The 24,333-nt window shown below is 41.8% G+C and overlaps 4 protein-coding genes across 6 annotated transcripts in view; 2 read left to right on the forward strand and 2 right to left on the reverse strand.

Annotated features, from left to right (window-relative positions):
• atad2 (ATPase family AAA domain containing 2) overlaps positions 1–24,333 on the forward strand; it is a 255,552-nt gene that overhangs the window by 26,621 nt on the left and 204,598 nt on the right. The window lies entirely within an intron of this gene.
• cUnh8orf76 (chromosome Un C8orf76 homolog) lies at positions 2,852–6,984 on the forward strand. The gene is made up of 8 exons (XM_084026212.1): positions 2,852–3,053; positions 3,394–3,495; positions 4,072–4,215; positions 4,655–4,705; positions 4,842–4,986; positions 5,180–5,315; positions 5,967–6,099; positions 6,214–6,984. Exons 1-8 carry the CDS (start codon positions 2,949–2,951, stop codon positions 6,388–6,390), a joined length of 993 nt encoding a protein of 330 aa, XP_083882338.1. The 5' UTR covers positions 2,852–2,948; the 3' UTR covers positions 6,391–6,984.
• LOC311024545 (uncharacterized protein) lies at positions 7,723–13,271 on the reverse strand. Its single transcript, XM_084026990.1, has 6 exons — positions 12,123–13,271; positions 11,898–12,008; positions 11,532–11,650; positions 11,024–11,191; positions 9,677–9,801; positions 7,723–9,471 (listed from the first exon to the last, which is right to left on the reverse strand). The coding sequence occupies exons 1-6, from the start codon at positions 12,418–12,420 to the stop codon at positions 8,175–8,177; spliced, it is 2,118 nt and encodes a 705-aa protein (XP_083883116.1). The 5' UTR covers positions 12,421–13,271; the 3' UTR covers positions 7,723–8,174.
• tbc1d31 (TBC1 domain family, member 31) lies at positions 13,449–23,147 on the reverse strand. Of its 3 annotated transcripts, none has more exons than XM_084026985.1 (23): positions 22,797–23,147; positions 22,283–22,423; positions 21,919–22,034; positions 21,595–21,773; positions 21,238–21,389; positions 20,921–21,080; positions 20,530–20,730; positions 20,239–20,397; positions 19,988–20,067; positions 19,730–19,876; positions 19,391–19,524; positions 19,012–19,145; positions 18,732–18,911; positions 18,399–18,631; positions 18,034–18,106; positions 17,814–17,893; positions 17,585–17,720; positions 17,323–17,415; positions 16,750–16,878; positions 16,384–16,578; positions 16,090–16,159; positions 15,858–15,992; positions 13,449–13,756 (listed from the first exon to the last, which is right to left on the reverse strand). In XM_084026985.1, exons 1-23 carry the CDS (start codon positions 22,865–22,867, stop codon positions 13,602–13,604), a joined length of 3,153 nt encoding a protein of 1,050 aa, XP_083883111.1. In that variant the 5' UTR covers positions 22,868–23,147; the 3' UTR covers positions 13,449–13,601. The 3 variants fall into 3 exon arrangements, with proteins under 3 accessions (XP_083883111.1, XP_083883110.1, XP_083883112.1); XM_084026984.1 differs by having other exon boundaries at positions 20,239–20,412; XM_084026986.1 differs by having other exon boundaries at positions 13,617–13,756; positions 15,858–16,012; positions 20,239–20,412; positions 22,797–23,146.

Here is a 24,333-nt window from a genome sequence, read left to right on the forward strand (position 1 = left end):
GCACTTGTGGGCAACATTTTGCATGTTTTGCTTTAAATAAATGTGAAATGAAGCCGTCTGGGCTAGATACAAATGCAGAAAGGAAAGGTCCCATTAAATCTATGACAGCTAGTCAGCATTTGTAACTTTAGAGGTTTAACTATTACTGTAGCTGCTTATTTCTCATTTATCATCACTGTTGATGGTATAAACAGTGTTTTTCTAACTAAACCATCAGTGATGCATCGTCTGTTTTTAAAAACAGTTGTTACTGTTCCTGCTTTCAAACATTAAAACCCCCTTTGTTGAACTGTAACATGCAACTGATAGTCAAATGTATCTTTCATCAAACCGGTGGAAAGTACTGAATACTGGTGGAAAGACTGGGCATATATTTGCATTAAACAAAAACGTTTTCTGTTGACGTGTATATCAAAGAAATGCAGAGATATTTGTGTTAGGACTGTAATTTGACCTGAGGGTGATTTGACAATACAATCATAGTATGGTGTTGATGTAAACATTCATCTGGAGGCGCTTCAACTATGAAGCTGGTCTCCAAGTGACAACCAGAAGAAATGACATTGCTCCGGGTTACATAAGGTCAGGGAAGCGAGAGAGGCAAAGACGGCTCTGGCTGAGAGGGCATCATTTAAAAAAAAAAATACTGTGGAGAGGAAAAGGCTTGCAAGGGGAGTGCGTTTAGTACAACCTAAATAGTCAATGTTTCCACTTTTGTAATGTTAAAGAGTCCTTACAAAGTATCTTCTGCCTCTTACAAAATATTAAGATTGCCCCAGTAGTTGCTATATTTTCTCCTCCACAGTAAAGATGCTGTGGAGTCTCACGTTCATCTCTTGAATGGGTAAGTCGCTCACTTTATGTCCGTGACCTTTTTTAAATGACTGAAGCAGAATGAGATAAACCGTATATGCTCTACTCCTGAATGGAGCACACATAACTGCATTATTCAGAAAAGAGGATTTGACTTGCCATAGCTGCAATATCTTGAAAAGACGAATCTTCCCACACTGACATAAGTGGTGCTCAGATCTACACTGGGAACTCGTGAGAATAATGGCACCAAAGACATGTAGGCATCTTTAAATTGCTTTGTTTTCCCCAAGATAGCTCTGCATCTCTCTCTCTCTTAATGTATCTTCATCTTTTTCTCTCTTCCAGGCATAAAGAAATCACAAACTTCAGACAAGACAATAATAACTTTACTTTTGGCCACTGCGCATCAGGGCGTTGCATCACTGTGTCCATCCCAAAGTAAAAACATGATTATTTGTGAAGTGAAGATCTTCGGCACAATCAAAGGTACAATAAATGTTCTCTGCGAAGTGAGTTACTAGATATCAGTTAAGTGAAATATCTCCTTTAAGGTTAAATGTGGACACAAAGCCATTAATACAAGAACACACTGTATTGTGGAAAATCATAACGTGGCATTTTAGCAGCTTTGTAAAACTAGTACTCGGGTGACTTTAAATTGACAAGCTGTATGTAAGCTAACTAATGTAAAGGCTCTTATTTGTCTGGATTACTTGATGGCAATAGCAATCCTGGTTTGATGCATGATGTATTCTGCTTTATGACGTACTACTGTATGTGTATATTATGTATGTATTCTCAGTTTCACACCATAGAAGAGAATGACAAAATCACTTGAAACGTGTAATAATTTCAAACCTCCAAATGTCACATGATTCTGCATGTAAATTGCATCACATGGACTCATTTATTCATCACACCTTTCTGCTTTTCTCTCAGATGTTCTCTTTTTTAGGAGATGTTCTCTATTTTGCCCTTAAGGGAGCGCTGGACTGAATACATGTTGAAAGACTTAGAGAGTCAAATTTATCATGAGAACATAAAAGAGGAACACATTTGTTTATTCTTATGTGGATTCCTCCCAGGTGACTCAGTTTACTATTCATCCCTCTGTTAATTAAACACAGTTGTTAAACCCTTGTTGTGTGTTAGCCCTAACCCTCAAAATTGCTTGTGCGTGTTTACTTATTTTGTTCACTTAAAAACAAAACGTACCCTGATGTTTGTTTTTCTAGAATCACCCTTTGTGCTGATCAGAGAGAAAAAGAGGTGGGAAGACGTCCTGTCCAACAATATGGACCTGGCGTCCATCGTTGATGATGATGACCTTGGCTGAGTTGGCGGTCAAGGATGCCAGTACTCCCTTTGTGTGGCTGGGCCTTCGCTACACCCTGGATTACTGGTTCTGGGTTGATGATCGGGCCGTACAATTCTATCGCTGGGATCCAAAGAATTAGATTGAAAGCTGTGACATGAGTGGTGCCATGAAGAATCAAGGGGACCATTTGTGGTTAATATGAAAGATAAATCAGTGTTTTTGCCTGATTGTTTTTTCTTCATTTGGACGATGGTCAGTAGTAGCATTGTTGTTGAGACAAATTCTCCTCTAATATGTGTTGTAGGTGGTGGGTTGATGCCCAGGCCAGCAGCAGCAGCAGCAATGGGAAACCATGATGGATCGAGTGTAGCAGAGGGCATCTCCACTCTCCCTGAAGTTTTAACATGGCTTACAACAAAAAAGGATATTTTTTTTAATGCCATCTTTACTAGGCTCTTGTAGACCTGTTTTACCGAATGATGACAGCGATATTGGCTCCTATGAAGTCACAGTTGGGTCCGTAGACACAGATACTGTAGGCAGAATACAATGATCTTATTGTAAACTCTTCATTTAAAGATGATAAATATTTACTGTGCCTCTTTAAAATGCCACTCCCATCTTTGCTGCGGATAAACGGGTCGGAACCTTTCTGTCCGGAACTATTAACGCCGGACACCGCATCATAGCCGTGCACTTCTAGTGAAGGACCAAGAGGGTGTAAACAAATAATACACGAGCTTCAGCTAGCTGTGTTTTCAAATACGCGTAATTTAGTTTAAATCAGGGATTTGGTTGTGTTTTTAGGCTCTTGATGGAGATATTTGGGAGTACGTTTGACGACTCGATGTTTTTGGAGTCGAAAGACCGAGTCTCTGTGACTCTGTCGTCTTATAACGCCAAGTTGTGCGAGCCAGAGGTGAGACGCGTTAAGTAGTTAGCTAGCAAGCTACGGTTAATTTGACTCTTTGGTAAACAACATAATTCGTTGTAATGGTGATGTTATAACGAACAGCCAGCGTTACACACTTATTACAATAAATCACGTGGCTCCCGTGACAAGGGAAACGTGAACATTGATATTTAGCCTAGTGTGTTTATTTAGCTGTAAGGTAAAATATCTGGGGGGAAATCCCGGTTCTTCCCTTTAAAAAATATAATAATTTTAAACAGATTTTTGCATGTGAAGAAACTTACATGGCATTTGGTGGATATGTGTTTAAAATGGTTTTCTTTTCTTGTCCTGTTTCTCCCGGCAGTGGTTCTGTGATAGTTCTGCTCTCAATACAGACGATCCTTTGGAGAAGCAGAAGATCTATAAGTTCAGAGCTGACTTGGCTGTGAGGCGGGGACACCATCAGGTGATTAAATAGCCATTTAGTTCAGCCAATCATCCCTTATTCAAATACGTAGCAATGTGGTTTTTGGGTAATGCTGACAAACTACCATTGAAGTTGGTGACAACTTACAGAAAAATAAGAGGAAGCTTTCCGTTTAGTGTCCTTCAGAAATGTACATTTTTATCAGCCAGCTTGTATTATGCAGCATCACTGTTGTCATGTTTCTGTAGAGCTTGAGATAGATTATATGCTCCTTACCATTTCTATACCTTAGATACTTTATCTACAGTTCATTCCATAAAATGCAATTCAATTCTCATAACTTATTCTTGTAATGTACATTTTAACATACAACACCCTTTCTGCTCTCATGATATGTAAACATACTCAAATGTACTTATTGTAAGTCGCTTTGGACAAAAGCGTCTGCTAAATGACCTAAATGTAAATGTAAATGTACTCATACTGGACTAGACAGAAGCCAAAACTCTGGGTTTCACTTGCCACATAGCTGTTGTCGCATCATGTGATGTGCACCACTCTCCGTTGTCCACTGTGAGGTGTGTGATGTTCTGTTTTGTGGTGTGTTCGATATAGAAAGCCTTGGATGCATACAGCAGCTGCCTGGAGTGGATCGCGGACAACAACACATCCATCAGACGAGACGTGCTGGAGGGAATGGCCCGATGCTGCACCAAACTGGGACAGAGAGGCAGGGCGCTGGACTTTGCTAACTTAGTGGTGAAATCCTTTATGCATCATTTGTTTATTTATATATGCTCTCTGCGTCATGAAGTGCAATTACTCCAGAAAACCACTAGTATATGATACGTAGTCTACAACCATTAGAGACAAAACCAGTATTTCCCCATTCTGGATATTTTTTCTGGTGTGGCAAGTACAACAGTTAGTCAGCCAGGGAGAGGTTTTTACTAAACATATATAGTATATAGTATGTGTATGATACAATATGTTACACACTATAAATACAATTTTAATTATCAGGTCTCAAAGCATAGCAAAGTTTTTACCCACGATTGTTATTTGGTTTGGTTGTTATTTGGTCATTTGGTTTGTAAACAGGAATCGTTTTAATACATTAATTCTCCAGTGTCCATATTTGCTTTTTGTCTTCTATTTTAAATTGTTCGCCAACGTAGCTCATTATCTTTATTTCCAGAGCAAGGAAGCATCCAACACCTCTCACCTGACCAGCCTCCTGCTGCTCAAGGTCAGCATTAGCCAGAACACACACACACACACACACACACACACACACACACACACACACACACACACACACACATACAAACACATTCTATGGAAAAGTAATAAAGTTATTATTTAAATGTAAACTTTCACTAAAGGTCAGTATCTACCAGCAATTTGGAGCCGTAGGACCGAAGATGTTGTCTCTGCAGCAGCTGTGTAGCCTGCTGCCCTTCAACCCCTGGCACTGGTGCAACCTGGGACAGACGTGTCTGCAGCTGCTGGAGAATGACAGAACCACAGGTAAGACGTACTTCATTTCCTATCTCTTTAGCACCGATATAATCCCTCCATCGACAACCGCTTATGCTGCTAAGCATAAGCAAACACTCACATTCACATCTACGGGCAATTTTAGAGTCATCAATTAAGTCATCAATCCTGCATGTCTTTGGACATGTGGTCTAATGGGATCTGATGTATTTGCCTTTACTAGGATCCTGTTCCCCACAGAGCTGTAACTCAGCAGAAGAGCAGAACGATGGAGAGACTGAGGAACAACAGGACGAGGCAGCAGAACTCGATGAGAACACAGTCTGGCTGAAAGCCTGCGCCTGTTTCATCAGAACGAGGTACAGCGTTTGTAATCCTAATGCTTCATATACTCTATGTCACCAATGTCAGAACCCATCTGCTATCGGTCTGATGACGGATAAGCCAATTTGATTAGCAACGTGAGATGCAAGACTGGAGTTAGACTTGAGACGACGTGTACAACAGGATTGTTTTATATGTAGCCAGTTTTCAAGCTTATTTCAAACCAATACAAATCTTAATTATCGTCAATGTGTCCCAAGATTGCATTTCGATCGGACTGTTTACCTGCATTAAACTAACTAATCTAGTATACTACTCTGACTACCGAACAGAAACCAGAATGCTTCTGATACCAAAATCTTGTCCTGTTGTTCTGTTCATAGTGATTATTATGTCACATATACACGGTACACAAAACTATCAGCCAGTTCTTTTATTTATACTACATGTTGTAATCGCTGAAAGTCACTGGAAACAGTTATGTTCTCGAAGCAAAGGAGTTTGTAGACTTAAATACTTTTTTTTCACATAATTAAGAAATGTACAGCTTTTAAAAGACCTAATTTTAATGAGTTGTCACATCAGAAGCCAGATATTCTGCATAACACAGTGACAAGGTAAGCTGTGGCAATGCCACAGTTGAAGAATTTAAGTGTGAACCGTAGTGTCTCTTCTGTGTCCCTCAGACTCCTGTTGAGAATCCTTCGACAGCAGCAGTCCTCCTTTGTGTTGCAGCGCACTGAAAGCACTCTACAGATGACAGATGAGGTGTTACAGAGGCTGAATCCCAAAGAAACCACCATGCAGGCTCTCACTCAGGTGAAGACACACTCCTGGTCAAGGCCAGTTTAGTGTTTTTGGGGCGGAGTTAAAGTCAGTGGATAGGTTTTAAACCGTAGCACACTTTCAGGTTCTCTCTGTTTGACCTCACAGGTGGTGTCGGAGGACCTGATCCCGGATAAGATGAGGGAGGACTACCAGGACGGAGAGACTCTGGCCAGTGTGTGTGTGCAGAGCTTCAGGGAGCGCTGGTGGAACAAGATCTTACTGACTGGTGTGCTAGAGACTGACTGCCATCAACGTCGGACACAGACGGACACAGAGTCCTGATGCTCCAGTGATGCCTGTTTGCAGAGAAGTTGACAGGGCAGGAGGGGACAGAAGAGCATGCTGAAGGTCCTGTCACTGTTTCAAGAGCTGTAAGAGCAAAAGAAATACACTAGATGAACTGAAAGCCAGATCCAAGTCCTGAAACGGAAGTAGAAAAACACATATACAGTTGAAATGCTGAATGTTGATGCTGACAATCTAAAAAATACCAAACAAGCACAAAATTCAAAAGTATGAATCACACATGAAAAAGAAAATGTTCTAGATTTGTTCATAATTGCATCTTCCCTTAGTTCGAGCACAGGGAGGACTGCACAGTGGATGCAGTCGCAGTTAATCCCACAGCATCGAACTAACCAGACTTACACACAGACCCGTTGATGTTTCAGACACTTCATACTGTGTTTAATATCATTTATGTTCTGCATTCAGACAGGAATCAACGCTTTGAATGTTCTGCCAAACATATCACGTATGCCTTCACATGTAACTTAATGATTTTAATAAAAATGCCAATTTTTTTTACCTGAAATATTCTCAAACAATTTGTAGAGAAGTAACCTAAACGAGCTGAAAACAAATGGTGTCTTCGGGAAAAGGCATGGCTATTAATAACAACAGATTCATAGTTCAAATGCATGCTAGCATACAATACTTACGCTTAGCAGAGCGGTTGTTAGTGCTATTGTGTTCACCTGAGCTTCTGCTACGACGAGTCAAAATGCTGTGAAAAAGGCCGATTCTTACATGTGGGTACTTTTGTCTACAGTTTATGAGCTGTCTGCCTCCAACATGAGCTCTTCCTAGAACTGACATTCACAACCGGCAATCCACTTTCTACTGTAGCAGGAATTAAACAAGCTGGTCTCAAAGGTTTTTAATAGCAGAATAATGGAATGTGGAATTTATTCAATTCAAGTGTAAATTATAAAGTAATTAACACTTAATGGGCAGTTGGTAAGGGGAAACTCTATTTTCTCCCTTTATGTGGATATTTAAAGATCCTAGACATGGTACGCTATACTTCTTTTACAGCCTTTCCAGGTTTAAAACAATAGTAAGCCAAAATAGCATATTTTGCAGAAATAAATCCTTTATTTTATAAGAAAATTATGTGCTTTTTAAAAATCCTGCACCCAAAAGTTGTTGGTCTTAAAATAGTTCACAAATCAGTCTTAACGCATCATTTTGTAGACAATAGACTGGTTAAATATAATTTCATAAGTACAATTTCATGAGTACATTTCACACTAACAGATTAATGTAATGTGTTTTATTGACCTGTATGATTATAATGTGTGAGGGTGAATAAATGTGTCCAAGCATATCAGTTTATATAAAACCAAAGGTCAAAATTATTATTTTTTTAAATATGTGTATTGATTTTCAATGAAGAGAAAAAAGAGAGAGAAAAAAAAGATATAAAATGGAGAAAAAAAAAATAAAGAACAGCACATCAAGCATTACAACGATAAGTCGTGGTCATAAAATGAGTATAGACAGAATATAAGAGCAGAAAAAAAATATAATAATAATAATAATAGTAAAATAAATAGGTGGGTAGACTTATACAAGATCATGTTCTTGTTTGCGCTGTGAGGCTTTGTACAATAGCCAGTGTCTATGGGCTCACATTTTTAAGATAATTCAGGACTGGATCCCATGTTTTATCAAATGTATCCCCTCTATCTTCATTGTAGTATCTCAGTCTCTCCAGATGTAAAGTGTTTGACAATTCTCCCAACCATAAGTTATAAGTAGGCACAGAGTCCCAAAGGTCAAAATTAGTCTGCATAATTTAACTGTCTATTTTCAGGTCTTGGTTTTGTTTGATGAAGGTTTGCTGAGTGTCGGTCAGTCATGCTGTTGCTCCTTCCTAATAATGTACTGATGCTGCTCTGGAAGGGCCTCCAGCCCTCCTGTCCACCCGTCTTCTGTCCCGTCCCGTAGGTGGTGCCGAAGGAGCTGTGACGCGCCACAGGTCTTGGTCTCTCAGTGCGACTCTGGGGCATCCAGTTAAGTCTTGGAGGGGGCCTCGCCTGATGGGAAGCGCAGGGCTGTAGATGTAGTGTGGCTCCTGCACCTGGTGAGAACAGCTTGGAGTCCATCTGGAGCGGAGGTTTAAGATGAGCCCCCATAGCTGACGATGCTGGCTTTGAACCGGGAGATGCGTGTCCTTTTTGCGGAGTTAAAGGAAACCGCAGAGCTGTCTTTGCTTGTTTTTGCTGCGACGTGGAAGGAGGCAGGACTTTGGGATTATCAGATAGAAAGTCCACCTTCCATTGTCTACTTGGTTTGTCGAGACCTGCAGCAATCCCTGAAGGCTCCACCAGTCTGTTCCTATTCCTTTGTTGAAAGAAAACAGCTTCAGTGCCCACATGGTGCTCAATATTACCCTTAAAAGGTGATTGATAGCTGACGACTCTGTGCTGTTGTTGTGTGGGGGAAGCAGCAGCGTGGGCAGAGGTTGATTCCTGAGCCCTCATGTTCTTTTCAGCTGTAGTGGTGATTGTAAGGCTGGTGAGCTGAGACTGAACATATGATACAGGGGTCTGACTGAGAGGGTTTGAGTGACTCTGGATCTGGGTTTGATTCTTCTCCAGAGGTCCCACATGTGTTTGTGCACAATGCTGCGTGAGCTGAGCTCCCACTGTATGCTTTGACTTGTCCACAGATACAACGGGCAGTGCTCCTGGTTGAACAAGAGGTTTTGGGTTCAGCTGCGGAGGTTTTTCTTGCGTCCCAGTGCCTGCTCTGTGTAGAGCCTGGTTGTGTGGATTCGATAAAACCGGCATTTTTGCTTTTGTCCGAGTGTTTTGAGCATCTTCATTCCCAGCTCTGTGGCACATTGTTTTGGCTGGGCTTAATTTTGACTCACTGGCACCAATTGTAGTATTCTGAAAGGCAGCTAATGCGGTGTAAAGAGGGACAGTGTGAGGCACAGTGATAAAGTTGACAAAGCCAGGCACTGGTTTGGAGCTGGAGTATAGCCTGAGGAATTCCTTATGGAACGGTTCGACTGTGCTGCCCTTTACAAGAACAGCAAGACTACGATGGACCTGCCAAGTCAGCCAGGAGAAACTGAGGAAACACACACACACACACACACACACACACACACACACACACACACACACACACACACACACACACACACACACACACACACACACACACACACACACACACACACACACACTCATGTTAGAGGTGAAAACTAAAAAAAGAACACAATGGTAGACAAAGTGGACACAGACTAGATATGTGAAAACTCTTGCACATGTACCTGTATGAGCCGGTCAGCACCTCAGCCCAGTCAGTGATGATAAAATTCTCAGCAATCTGACCGGTCAGCTTCCTGCCTGTCTTGGCACAGTAGGTCTGTCCATCCACACTGCGTACTGACAGTTTCTAACACGCACGCACGCACGCACACACACACACACACACACACACACACACACACACACACACACACACACACACACACACACACACACACACACACACACACACACACACACACACACACACACACACACACACACACACACACACACACACAGCAGTTATTATGTATAATTAGTTGGTTTTCACCCAAGGAAGCAGAAAAAACACGTCCTTAACTCTAGCATGTCGAAAAAAGTAGTAAAGAAATGATTATTATTATAGTATAGTACGTCCAAAAAATTTAAAAGTCATAATATAGTATGTCGAAGAAAGTCATAGTATAATATCTTTTTTTTTTATTTAATTTTATTTGTATTCACAATTTAACACATATCACACACACACTCCTAACCACAGCCATACGACATCACACAAAACAGCAGCTAAATGTGTCCACAGGACAGAAAAGAAAGTAATAGTATAGTATCTTGAAAAAAGTGCTAAACACCCGGGCCTAAATGAGGAGCTAGATTTTACTTGTTTTTATTACAGTTTGTATTTACCAATCTGCTCTTTCATTGAGCTATTATGATTACCGTGTGCCTAATTATGCAGTCTACAGGGGTTTAAATATCTACATAAACAAGTGGAATATTCTTATCGGCAGAACATCACATAAAATAGCCATCTTTAAATCTTTAGATCATTATACATTCTACTTTATTTAACTTTCTTTATATAGTCTTAGTGTTAATATCTTTTTTTATATTGTACTTTTCTTGTTAATGCATGTTTATTATTTATTATACTTATTTTTCTGCTGTCTCGCTGCTGTAACAATGTAAATTTCCCCACTGTGGGCCGAATAAAGGACTATCTTATCTTATCTTAAGACTCCCTGACAAAGGCTTAATACCGAAAAACGTTGGAGTTTGATTTAAGGTCTAACCTGATTATGTCTTTAAAATAAATGCATTTCAATGTTTCCTTGCAACATTTCTGTCTACATATATTCTTATCCACAGAACACCTCAAACAAACTCTAAGTCCAAGAAGCGCTCCTAAACATTTTAAAGCTTAATTGATGTAACAAAAGCCACAATGAGGCCCCAGAGCTCCTCAAAGTAAGGCAAACTGTGTTTTGACCCTTGCATTCTGATGATTTCACAAGACCAAGTTTTGGTTTAAATAAAGCCACCTTAGACAGGCAGGTAGATGGAAAGAGGACAATGAACAGACTCACAGGGAAACCTATGCTGTTGAGTTTCAGGTCCTGCCACATGCTGATGAACAAGTTCAAATTGAGATGATCCAGCAGCAGATGAACGGACACATTCCTCTTCCTGCTCGCCTCCAGAAGATCACAGAGCAGCTCTACATCACTGAAGCTGTCCATCACTATGGCCAGGGCCTACACACAAACACACCCACGTGTCAGTAAAGCTGTCGATCACTGCAGCAAAGACCTCTACAGACAAATATCTCTCATTAGGTATCAGACTTTACAGCACTCAAGATCCAATAACATCTTTTTTAATCATCCCTCACATGTACGAGCATGCATGTCATGTTCCTTTTTACGTGCAGACACATGAAGTAACACACACACACACACACACACACACACACACACACACACACACACACACACACACACACACACACACACACACACACACACACACACACACACACACACACACACACACACACACACACACACACACACACACACACACACACACGCTTACCGTTCCAGCCTTTCTAATGAACTCTCTGATCAGGTCCTTCATGCCAGCTGCCCTGCTGTCAGTCTGGAAGTAAACCTCCACGCTGCACTCATCCAGGACAGGATCGGTCCGATTCATATCTCGAAAAGGACAAAAACGTAAACAGAGATGGCAGAAAATTTGATTTCATGATTTAACATGAAAGTGATTTTTGAAAGATTTACCAAGAAAATTGTACTGACACACAAAACTCTGCAGGATTTTAACACTTCAAATATCAAGAGTTGAAACCACAGAAAGATACTAAGGTACTTAAGCTCTAGTATCAAGGTGTTTTTATAATAATTATAGTAATAATTGAATAGAAGTTTTCCATTCCGGTAATACCTTTTAGGCAGCTCAGGTTCAACCCTATCACAGTAGGATCACTCTCTGTGGAACCTGCAAGACTTGAGTTTTCAAACTCTTTGTCACCATCATCAGATGCACCAGGATCAGCTGCGTAAAGCAAACAACATAAAGCTATGATAAATAAAAACTCATTTAACCAGCAATCATTTTATTTTTATCTAATTCATTAATCTTCTTAGGGGGGATATAAATATTTCCAACCTGTATTGCCATCCCTCCCATTTTCCAGGAAATAGATCTTCTCTGGCTCCGACAGAAAGTCCACTTCTCCCTCTGCGTTCAACATCTCGTGGTATCCCTCTAAGCCCCGGCTGAGCAGGGAGTCCGCTGCCAGCCGAGCGCTCTCGTTGTGGCTCAGGTCCAACGCGGATCTGCTGGCTGTGAAGTCGTGGCAAGAGGAAGGGATGCGGAGGTCTTGAACCCGTCGCCTCAACTTCCCCACGGGTTTTGACCTTCTGTACAACAGCACAGACACACCGCTGGCGTCCATCGATGACATCAGTCTCGTTTACTGTAGTTTGGTGTGTAAGAGGTCAGATGATCTCATCAAGCAAGACCACGTAACTGCATGATCCTCAAAGCCTGGCTGAGTCGGTCACCTGCACTTCTCCGACACCAATGACAGAACTACTGGTTGAGCACAGACAGGTAAAGAGAAAACAGTAGGTCTGCCTCCGGGCAAGATGGTTTCACAGTAATGAGACTTGACAGGTGTGAGCGGAGAGCAAAAACCATGCAGCTGGGATGTTAATGAAAGACAGAAAACACAGGGAAGTACCTCCGTGTATAAATCTAGCACATATTCATTCAAAAGGGAAGTTCACAACATCATGTGTGAGATGTGAAGTTTGGCTTTACTTCCACAAGGCAGTGTATGTTTCTGCTTGTTGATCGAGTGATACAACAGAAAACGGCTGATTTCGCCGTTTTCCTTCCAGGGCCTTTAGAGAAGGGGAGGACGGGTGGAGATGGTTGGAGGGAATGAACAGAATGAGTGACGGGAATGGAGATGGCTGTCATTTCAGCTCACGTCAAGCAACACCTGGATGAGTGTTGGACAAAAAGCCTGACAGGCACACCCAGTGATGAGCAGAACCAAACAGGTCCTCAGCAAATGTCCTATTGTATTGACATAAGCAGACAAACGGACCATGAACACCCCGAATCACACTCACTCTCCAGTCAAGACATACCTCTAATCCAAACCTCGAGGAACTACTTTTGCAAATTGAATATCTGTTCATTATACACGATCAATGTGATCTGCATGAAGGAAATGGGAGCTGGATCTCCTTTCCTGCAAGCAGACGCCTAAATCCCCATTCTCATTTATTTCATAATATGTTTGATTGGACAGCAAAAGAGTTTGATATGCTGCATTAGAAATACCACAGAAAATAAGACAGATGGGATGCATGTATATCTTAATAGGCAAAATGAAACTGAATCAGGATTTTTAGGTAAATTTTATCCAAACCAAGATTTAAATAAGACAACTCCTACAAAATTCATTGTAATAAAAACTTAAAATCAAGCACCAGTGCAAATATGCAAATAAAACATGAATATAAATTGTACAACAGAACTGGAAGGTGGTATAACACATGACTGAATCATTGTTTCTCCCTCCAGACAAGAATATGTTTTTGTGACACTATGGCGACGGTGAACGGTTTGTGGTCACTGGGCAACAGAGGAGAGCGTGTGGACAGACTGTGAAGAGGAAGAGCTCGCCTCTTTGGCTCTGGCGGCCAGCTTCTGTCTAAGTTCTCGGATTTCCTTCAGCATTTGTCTCTCGCTGCTGTCCAGCTGGGTCCGGCCTCGGTCCAGGGAAACTGAGGGAAAACAAACAAAGACAGAAAGAACATTATTTACACAGAAACTCAAGATAAAGGAGGGCATATTATATAGACTGCAACAATCAGTAGATGAATCGATAAGTTGATTGGCAGAAAATTAATCAGCAAATATTTTTCATGAATCGATTAATTGTTTAAGTCAATTTTCAAGCAAAAATGCCAACAATGATTCCATCTTATGGTCTCTGCTATTGATCATTATCTTGCTGTGGTGGAACCAGGACAACACACACATGTATCACAGATCACCACCTACAACACTAAGAAAGCAATGCTTGCAAGTAAACCAACTATTAACTTCTATGCTTTAAAATTCTGTGATCTGGTTGATCTCAAAACTGCATAGATAATGTACAAAGCATATAATAACTTTGAAATTAGAGAGAGCAAGTATTAATTAAGAGCAATAGTAATAAAATAAAGGGTGAGAACAAAGATAAAAAATAGATGTATATTTGCCAAAGCGGTTAATCTGTGGAAGGAAGTGAGAATGTGTAGTTTTTCTAAAAAAAATAGAAGGTATTATTGTGTATTAAATGTTGGAACTGAATCGGTTAGTGTTTTGTTTTTTATTGTTTCTGTATAGCATAAACTTAGCCGAGTTGCTTACTAGAATATGCCAAATAAAAAGGACTTTTAAAGCTGCTGCCTCTGCGACCCGACACCAGATGAGCGGTAGACGACGACGATGATGATGAAAAGGATAGTTACAATAAGGTTAAGCTTCAACCTACACCTTTTCAGTTCACATGTATGTGTTTACTTCCATTTAATATACCTCATTGTTATTTGTTTTTATCTTCTGTGCATTCCTTTTTGGAAAGCTGTTAATAAGGCCAAAATAAATGACTGCTATTACTACAACATAAGATATCACATGGTTCAGCTCCTCCACCCCAGCTCACAGTGAAACAAGACATCAACGAGTGAAGAAATATGACATCGCTTGATGCAAATATTAGAGTGCATTGGCTTAGTCAGTTGAGAACTACCGTTTAAGAAGGGCCATGTTGTCTCAACAATTATCTCCCTCCTGTCAGAGGCTGCTCTTTCCCTCCCCACCGCCTGCTGCTCTGTACCCTGTCCATGACTCTAACTGGCCAGCAAGCGACCGACGCCTGCAGGCTTCTGTGGAGCGTTTCAACTCCAAAAAGGAAGATGAACACAGATTCATGTTCATTTTATAACAGACATTTGTGTTGTCATTCCCAGTGGGTATTGGCCTCCTCCAGTATAGTCCCTTCTCATCATGACTGTGATTTTCATGGACAGGATTTCAAGGTGTAGCCAGGGGGAGGAGAGTGTCTGGGTCTCTGCAGATGATGTGCTTAGGCTCCTTCAGTATGCACTGGGGTGGTTTACAGGGCAGTGTGAAGCGGTTGGGATGAGTCAGGACCTCCAAGTCTGAGGCCATGGTTCTCTGCCGGGAAACGGTGGAGTTCAAGTATCTCTGGGTAACGGTGCTGTTCATAAGTGAGGGTAAAATTCACGCACTTGTGCAACTGGTAAGAGGCTCTAGGTAGACCCAGAACATGTTGGAGAGAGAGAGGCCTGCTGCCCCCACGACCGGCCCCGGATAAGTGGACTAAAATGAATGAATGGATGGATGCTTATTGTGTTGTGATATTTAAACAAACCAACCGAGAAGAGAGAAATAAAATCCTCTCTGTCCCTCTTCAGAGAGCTCCAGGTTTGTTTTTTTATGATGTTTGTTTCCCAATGTTGATTTGATGTTGATTCAGTTTGAGGAGCGTTTTAATTGTTATATTGTGGTACATGTAGTACCACAATGTTTTACTCTGAAGAAGTACACAATAAGGCTGTACAGCTGAGTTGCACATCAATAAATTCTTTAGGATCCTTAATATTTTAACATAATACAAGTATAGCTCTTTGGAGTTCTTGTGGCTCAGAGGTAGACCGCGTCGTCGAGTGTGCGTGTGTGTGTGTGTGTGTGTGTGTGTGTGTTTCACAAGAAAGCTGCAAGCAGCAAAACCACAGGCCAGACATCCATCCCAATCTGAACAACACTGCACTAGTCCCTTTTAAAAACGAGAGCATAGCTACAATGACTTACAGATGGTGGAGGTGCTCTCTGAAGGGGAACTGCTGTTCAGACACACCATGTTGGTGCCTGACTGCTTTGGGGAAGTGGCAGAGTTGGGTCTGACCGCTGGACCTGCAGCGTTGGTTCCAACATAAAGAGGAAGTCCTGTGGTGGAACATAATTACCTTGAGATCCACATTTGGATATATGAAAGGTCAGCTCAAAGGCCAGACAGAGAACTGTTGTATGTGTGGTGTAATACCTGTGTCTGCTGAGGACAGGGGCTGTCGCTTCTCCTGTAACTGGGCTCTGGAACTCATCACTTCATCCCACTGCAAATTAACAAGTATTCATCTTCTAATTGAATAATAATAACCAAACAGCTTATTTTATCCATATCCCATCTTCAGTGGTGTTTTCATTTCATCGTAATGAGAAACAGATGGTCAGATATGAAAGGTAATAGAAATGTCCATAACAGATGCCGTAGTAATTGTATACCGTCAAGCCAATACATGATGCAAGTTGTTGTCTTGACAAAAATACTTGTTCTCACCTTTCTTCCTGCCATATGTCTCATGGTGTCAGCCAGTCTCTCCTCCTCTGCCAGGGTTTGCCTGTGAAGCTCTGCCAGTCTCTCCTTCTTCCTCTCCTGCTCGACATCGACCTGCTGCAGGCGCTCTGCCACCTCTCTCTGCCAGTCTGACTCCAAGCCCAGCTGGCACGCCTCAGCCAGGGATTCCTCCAGAGCCTGTGTGTTGGGAGAAAGAAAGTTAACGGGTGCAGGAGGAGACCTGTGCCAAAATCACAGTGTGTGGCTTTGATTGTTTTTTTTTGTAAAGTCAGACAAATTTACGAGGGGTCAAGATCATGTGATGACAGATATCATTACAGTGGCTCCATATTGGAATGTGGCACCAACCTGCATGTTTGTCTCTGTGCCGTGTAGCAGCTCTGTGTATCTCTCCTCCTCTCTTTCTGCCCTCCTCATCCTCATCTCCGCCTCCTCCTCAACCTCCCGTCCCATGCACTCCTGCTCCTTAATCAGGTGCTGTCATCGAAAAAAACAAGCCAAAAACATCAAACTCACAATTATGAAAACAATCAAGACATTGTAGATGATGGAAATTCATTGTATTATATTAGCTAAATACTTCTTGTTTGATGGATCTCACTGATTGGCTGTGAGAATTTGAATGGTTATTGTAAGTATATGTGTTATTGATTGGTTATGATTAAAGGAGGCTACAACACGGAGACGTCTTGAATTCGGTACAAACATGTCTCAAACATAGAGACTGACCTTTGATTGTTGGCAGAATGTTATCTACTCAATGTCCATTGAGAAAGCACATGCTTTAATAAGTTATTAGTATGGAGGTATATCAAATGCAATATGTGTTAATAGGTTTAAGAGAGTCATCATTCTGGAATAAATGGTCAGAGAGACAGGGGAGGGACAGAGGAGGGTTGATTGCAAGCTGTTGCTTGTCACCTGTTCAAGCCTCCTCCTCTGAGCCTCCAGCTCCATCTGTCGGACTTCTAGATCCTGGACTGCTGCAGCCGTTTCTCGCTCCCGGAGATCCATCTTTAAAACAACATTAAAAGGTCATAATTAGGTTAGTGCTCAAACATGACGAACTGCGACCAGCAGAGATTAGGATTACAGCCCAGGATCTCTGGCAGGGCTAATGTGGGCTCCTTTGTATAAAAAGGCTACCTTAAATACCATTAATACCTTTAAATCACTAGGTTACCTTCCTGCTGATCTCCTGGTCTAGTCTTTGGACCTGTGAGGTTCTGAGGTCCTGTTGGTGTTTGAGGAAACGTCTTTTAGTTGCATCCAGTAGCTGTAACTCCTTCACCTTCAGCTCTCTCTTCATGGCTGCCAACCTGCAGATGTAGGAGCAGTGTTGACAACCCATTCTGCTAAATAACAGGGTACTTATTCATAACAATAGGGGTGTGATTGTCTCGTGCTTTTACTTTGCCCTCTGCTGTGTTAGTTTTTCGTCTTCTTGTGCCAGGATGTTCCTGCGCTGTTCCTCTGCCTTCTGCAGCAGCTCCTTCGTTCAAACCAAGTATTTAGTTCACCTGACTTCCATTCCAAGCTTATGTTTCTTAGAGAAGGTTAACTATATGAGCTAGCCAAAAACATACAAAACAAAATATATGCTCAAAATGAATTTTGAAAAACAATATCTACCTGTTGTGCATAAAAGGTCTCCTCTTCAGCCTGGCGACGCACAAAATCTGTGTGCAGGGCTGACACTTCCTGCCTGATGAGACAAAAATACAATTCATTTGGGGGCGTCAGATAGCTCAGTGGCAAGTTGGCGCCCCATGTGACGGGGCTAAGTCCTCACTGCAGTGGCCCCGGGGTCAAATCCGACCTTTTAACCCCTAACCCCTAACTCAATAAAGCCAAAAAGGCCCCAAAAAACAATTCATTTGTTGCATATTTCCTCACTAATGACTTTGAAATGTATTATCCAACGCTCCTTCTAGCTAATTAAACATGCATTTCTGCCTATCTTGTTAACACTGTTAATACACTAAATGTAATTTTACCTCTCGCGGAGATACTCCATCTCCTGCAGTCGTATCTTTTCCCTCTCCTGGCTCTGGTATTCCACTATGAACTCAGGGTAGTGGTTGAACACGGGGTACTGGCCTTGGGTCAGTGGTGTAAAGTCAGAAAGCATAGTCGTGGGATGGATGTCAGCTGGCGTGCTGCCCATGAGCCTATACGCTTCTTTTATCATGGCTCCCAAATCTAGGTTGTTACGGTGGTGGAAAAAATACTGAAAGGAAAAGAAACAGGAGAGAACAAACTGATGGAGCTGGAGAGGAAGAAATTATTACTGAATGATGGGGCTGACTTTATTTTCAGAGGAGAGTTACCTCAAAGTCCTGTTTCTGGGAGCAGAGCAGTAGAGGCTCACGGCAGCAGGTGATGTAGGCCACACAGGCCATGAGTAGGAAAGATGGATGGTTGGAGAAGATGTTGTCAAACAGTTTAAGCCACTCATCACGGGTCAAAACCTCTGAGAACAAGGTCTCAAGAAGGGGCCACACGTAGAGCTGTAACACATTTACAGAAGTGCAAGAAAATCTGTGAATCTGCGAGTCGGGGGTTCCAGGACAGCCTGTCCATTCGTCCATCCTCCTCCTCATGCCTCACCTGTGAGGTGATGCCACAGTCCACCAGGTGCTGCAGCAGTTCCGTGTCGTGATGAGCCAGAACGTTCTCCGCCATGCTCAGGATGTTCAGAGGAGGGTTGGGGAAGTACTCGAACCAATGCTGAGCCCAATTCACTGTGCAAACAAACATCTGAATATTCAACAGACAATACCTTGATAATACCTTGCTGATGCCTCAAGACATCAAGATGCCTGTTCAACACAGCCAATGCAGCAGGGCCATTCTCTACACATTAAAAGGGCAAACAACCTGTACTGGATTCAAACCAGCAGCCCAAAACAACATCTTTTGAATTTGTCTAGCTAAATTTACACAATGTGGTGCTTACTGGGAAAATTACATTTCATAATAACAGTACCTATGACCGTGGCCACAACCTCGAAGCAGAGCATCGGGTTGTTCTGGAAGAGCTTGACGAAAGGGAAGGATACCAGGGGAAGGTACTCCACCTCTCCAAAGATGGCTGCCCAGTGAGCCAAGGCAGACAAAACCCTGTGGAGCAAAAGAAAGACTGTCACATCTTATCTTAGCTGAGAAATCTGACATTTCAGTCATAGGTCAACAAAGATTTCTTTAGTCAATTTTTAAGGATTTTTCATACTGAATGACTTGCTTCGAATACATTTTAGTCAACAAAAACTTGACTTGGGATTATATGTGTGTGTGTGTGTGTTTGTGTGTGTGTGTGTGTGTGTACCTCTGCAGTCCCCTTTGGAGCTTGTGACTTTTTATGGGGTATTTATCATGAAGACTGAGGTAGGCAGAATGCAGGCCTTTATCAGTCAGGCTGCTGTACGCTGCATGGTTCTCTGGGAGACACAACAAGGACCGCCATACAAACATCCTGTAATGTGGACACACAAGTTATTCATGTGAATCTCAACACACAAACACGGTTGGCATGCATTTTCAGCCATCAGATACATGCATCCTCCTCCTGTGAAGTAATCTTTACCTGTATTTAGCCGGATATTCTCCAAATGCCTTGAGCATAGCCACCAGTCTCTTCTTATTAAGACCAGCAGGTAGTTCATTCTATTGATAGACACAGAACATCTATTAAATTATGCACTGTCTAGTCTGATGAAGGAAGATACTTTGTGTGTATTAATGGTGGAACATCTCTATGATGAATACATCACTTCATATAATGTAAATGAAGAATAAAACACAATATATTGAGACATCAGTGGGTGTTTCTCCCACCTCTTTATCCTCAGCTGTAAACCCAGCAGGGGGTCTCAGTATCTTCACCCGTGGTCGCCTACCCATGCTCTTGGCTGGTCTGTGAACCACCTCTGGCCGGACCTGAACCATTCGGTTAGACAAGTCACGCTCAGCTCCACAGCCAGAGACTACTGCCACCTGGGAGGGAGGAGGCTTGGTGACACACACATTCAGTATGAATACACATATAGATCATTTTATTATTATCAACAAACGAGAAATCTCTTGAACCATGTACATCTTTGTGCTGATATCACAACTGAATGTCACCTTGTTTATTTCTTGTGTGAGACTCTGAACACTGTAGACATTTATGCTGCCGTTATCCATGATGGCCACAACATGTCGGCCGTTAGGGCTGACCGTCACTGTGGTGATGGCGTCCTCGTGGGAACCCATTTGGAAAAGCAGCTTGCAGGACTGAATGTTGATGAATCGCATCATGCCCTCCTGGCTTAAAACACCTAGTGTCTACAGAGACAAACATAGGGTGCACCAATGCAGAAGAGTTAACATGTTAAACATATGTGTACAGAGATAGAGAAGCAGACTTAACATGCACAGAAACACAAACAGGGGATCTTCCAGGAAGGTATGGTAAAAAAAAACAACAACAAAAGAAAACAGAGAAGATGAGAAAGAAGTCCTGCCGTCTGTGTACCTGGCTGGCTCCTCCGTCAAAGCTGTCGGGAAGGAATTCCAGCTGTCGGACGGTTCGGACCTGCGTGGGCATCTGAATCACTCTGACCAACTGTCTGCTGTCCAGACACCACAGATGCAGCAGGTTGGAGCGCCCACCAGCAACCAGGCTCTTACCATCACTGCCAACATATGTCTGGTATCAGCATTACAAGAATTCTGATTTTTACTTTTAGTGTGCTCCAATTGTTTAGAAGCAGGAAAGGGAAATATAGTCATGAAGAACTAACCCGGAAAACTACATAATCAATGAAGCTAGTTATGATGCAAGAGACACACCGTGTTACAGCGAAGGCCTTGTAGGAGACTTTGGGTCCACAGTCGGGGACTGGGAGCTGGTATTTGCAAAACAGTGTGTCGTTCTCCCAAGCAAAGATTGAGTCATCACTGAAACAGCTGAGGATGGTGTTACTGTGAGGCAGGAAAAACACCTGCAAAACAAACAACGGTGTAAAATGATCATGACAATAATGAACATAAATGCATATCATAAATATAACAGACATATACTGTAGTATCAACAGCTTAAAATAAACCAAAAACCTATATTCCTACTTGACAAAGAATGCTTTGTGTTTGATGGCCTTCATGATCAAACTACTATTTGTACATGTTGCTTTGATTTTGCATGTTTACCCTCTGAATGCCAACAGACTGTCGGATGTTGAGCTTCCTTTTCCTCTGGAAGGTGTCCAAATCCCAGAGCTGAGCCGTGTCCGAGGATGTGGTAATGGCGTAGCGACCGGAGCTGTGGGTAGAGATGGACGAAACTGCTCCCTCATGACCCCGCATCCAACTGACCATCTGCTTTGTGTCTGAAAGAAAGACAATGAAACAATAGAAAGTGTCCTTGGAAATTACCTTTTGTGAAAAACATTCTGAGAAACTAAAAATAGAGTACATCCCTAAAAAAATAACTATTAAAAAGTACAAAACAACGTGTGGCTGTACCCATCCTACCTTTGTCAAAGCACTTGATGGTGTAGTCAGCCAGGGCCACAAGGAACTCTGTGGTCCTGCGGAGGCTGAATGCCAGAGCGGTGCAGGCCTGTCCTGTCTTTTGCACCAGTCGAAATCTGCCCCAAGAAATAAACAGTGAAAAACGCAACATTACATAAATGTGAAACAGGATGAGTTGAAGGGTAACGGTCACTTTGCTAAATAGAAAGGAAGATACATTTATTGTTGAACCACAATCATGTACCTGTAGGTGAAAAGAAAAAAATAAGAAGATAGAAGTGTATAATATAAAATAATATAATAGAAGAGATCAAACAAACAATTGAAAACAGCATTTGGGTACTTTTAAAGTATGATCAGCTACCTGTTTCTACTGATGTCAAAGACATAGATGTTGCCATGGTGATCTCCAGCCAGGAAGGAGTCTCCTGTGGTGTCAAAGGTCACGTGGAGGAAACGCACCGTCTTGGCCTGCTGAGCAGTGCGGACCACCGTCACCAGCACCCTGAGGATGACAACCACTACCCTTGAGAGGGGAACCGCCACAGTGCTCAGATGGAGAGCAGCACGTCTCAGTGAAGCGCGGCTGCACTCTAGTGGTTACAATACATCCCGAAACGTGTTTGAGATCCCTTCATCTCTCTTCATCCCTTGGGATTATACAGCATAACGTTATATGTAGAGCGGTGCCATTCAAGTGTTTACAGTTCATTCTCATGTACGATGAGTGCAACAAGTGTGACCGGAGATAACGGCATTGAAAGCAGGTTTTTCTAGGCTCAGTTCTCATTATAATGCAACGCCATTCCCCGCAGCATCAGGTGTAAATAACAACTAACTAATCAAGCATCCTTTAGCGTTAGCCGTTTCAAACCTACCCCTTGCCTGGAGTTGGTTTTCTATGCCAGACTTTTCCCTCTTCTTTGTTTCCAATGTCCGTCACCTCCATTTCAAAGACAAAACAGAAGACTTATCTCCTCGTTTACCTTAATGTTGCCACCCGAGTAACATGGTTAGCTTAAGGGCTAACGTCGGGCAGCTAATATAGTTAAACGCGGAACGAACAGCGCGAAATTTGAAAGGAGAACGTTATGTTTAGTTTTACATTACGGCCAGAGAAAGAGTCAAGCTCAGCACCATTTAACGATAGAGTTAATCACAGTTAAACAGTATCCCGCAAGCGTATCGAACGCTACGCTAACAGTTTTCTTGCACTTCAATTTCAGGGTATTTTTTCTAACTTATTTTGAGAGGACGGTTCTTTTGTCGCCCAAAGGTGACGTAAGAGGTAAAGAGAGGAGTGCATGTTGGGAGTTGTCGTTCAAAACTATTTCGACTTAATTACTACATTATAACCAGGGCCTACATAGACATAGTTTTGTAAACTGAGAGTGGCACAAAATTAAATGTGAAATAATAAAACAAGTACACAATATGTACTTATAATTTTTTGTAATTTTATTTTGTTTGGTTTTTAATATGGGAAACAGATTCCATCACAGAAGTGTCCAGTACAGACTCCACTGTAAATGTTCAGTGTAGGATACATTTCCCAAGTATAGCTGTTTCAGATTTATTACTTTACACTAACTTCTAAAGAAAAGAAAAGCTTCTGAGAATATCACTTCTGAATTAAGTCTATGTATATTATTTCTATATTTCTACAATCAGTCGGACATTTAAAAGAGATACTTGGTTGATACTTCTGTTCCATCAGAAATAGAAAGATGCCAGTACACAACTGAGTAAAAAATCTCCAGAAAGCAGCAGGCAGGCATACAGTGGTGTTGGCCTAAAGGTTCCCATCTGTCATCAGACAGAGACAAAGATCAGTAGTGAAAGTGGCTACTGGACTGTAGGCCTCATGACTCCATCATATTTAACTGAAAAAAGAAACACTGTGTTATGCTCATCTTTGAATGTCACTAAAAAGTAATGTGAGAGTATTCGTCGGGTTTGTTGAGACAAGTCTCTGTGCGACTGAAGAAGGTTGGCACAGTCGGCACAGAGTGTCATTCACAGCAAGACCAGGGGTCTCATGGTGCTGACAGACTCATACATTGGAGTCCTCGTCTGTTACAGCTGGGTTCAGTGAATTTGAAGTCTCCTTGAAGAATCCATCACCTTTCACCAGATAGTCTTTTCTGTTGTTGAATCACAAGGTTTTCCTTTTTCACTTGGTCTACATCAGCCAGTTTGGCAAAAATATGAAAGGTAAGTCAAATAAAGTATACCAATACAATACATTGAATTAGCTGAAGAGCTATTTCACATCTCCTTATATAAAACTGAAACTTAACATCTGAGTTACAGCGTTGTTGTAGTTTTGACTTCACAGATGGGCATCAAACTTCACAGAAAGGGATAGTTTGCTTATTTACGTTCTTTCAATTCTCCACGTCATTGGCTGTCGCG

This window comes from Eutrigla gurnardus (genome assembly GCF_963514095.1).
Source record: "Eutrigla gurnardus genome assembly, chromosome: 14".
In the NCBI taxonomy this organism is placed as follows: Eukaryota; Metazoa; Chordata; class Actinopteri; order Perciformes; family Triglidae; genus Eutrigla; species Eutrigla gurnardus.

Bases quoted from the DNA above. Each gene is read 5' to 3' on its own strand.
- LOC311024545 (XM_084026990.1), bottom strand. From the start codon at position 12,420: ATGTCATCGATGGACGCCAGCGGTGTGTCTGTGCTGTTGTACAGAAGG. The intron at 12,009-12,122 runs GTTGGAAATATT...TGCTTTACGCAG, and splicing joins TGGGAGGGATGGCAATACAG to CTGATCCTGGTGCATCTGAT. The intron at 11,192-11,531 runs GTAAGCGTGTGT...GTTTGTGTGTAG, and splicing joins TCATTAGAAAGGCTGGAACG to GCCCTGGCCATAGTGATGGA.
- cUnh8orf76 (XM_084026212.1), top strand. From the start codon at position 2,949: ATGGAGATATTTGGGAGTACGTTTGACGACTCGATGTTTTTGGAGTCG. The intron at 4,216-4,654 runs GTGAAATCCTTT...CTTTATTTCCAG, and splicing joins TGGACTTTGCTAACTTAGTG to AGCAAGGAAGCATCCAACAC. The intron at 4,706-4,841 runs GTCAGCATTAGC...CTTTCACTAAAG, and splicing joins CCAGCCTCCTGCTGCTCAAG to GTCAGTATCTACCAGCAATT.
- tbc1d31 (XM_084026984.1), bottom strand. From the start codon at position 22,867: ATGGAGGTGACGGACATTGGAAACAAAGAAGAGGGAAAAGTCTGGCAT. The intron at 21,390-21,594 runs GTAAACATGCAA...TTTGTTTTGCAG, and splicing joins AGTCTGTTGGCATTCAGAGG to GTGTTTTTCCTGCCTCACAG. The intron at 18,632-18,731 runs GTAACTCTCCTC...TTTTCCTTTCAG, and splicing joins CCCAGAAACAGGACTTTGAG to TATTTTTTCCACCACCGTAA.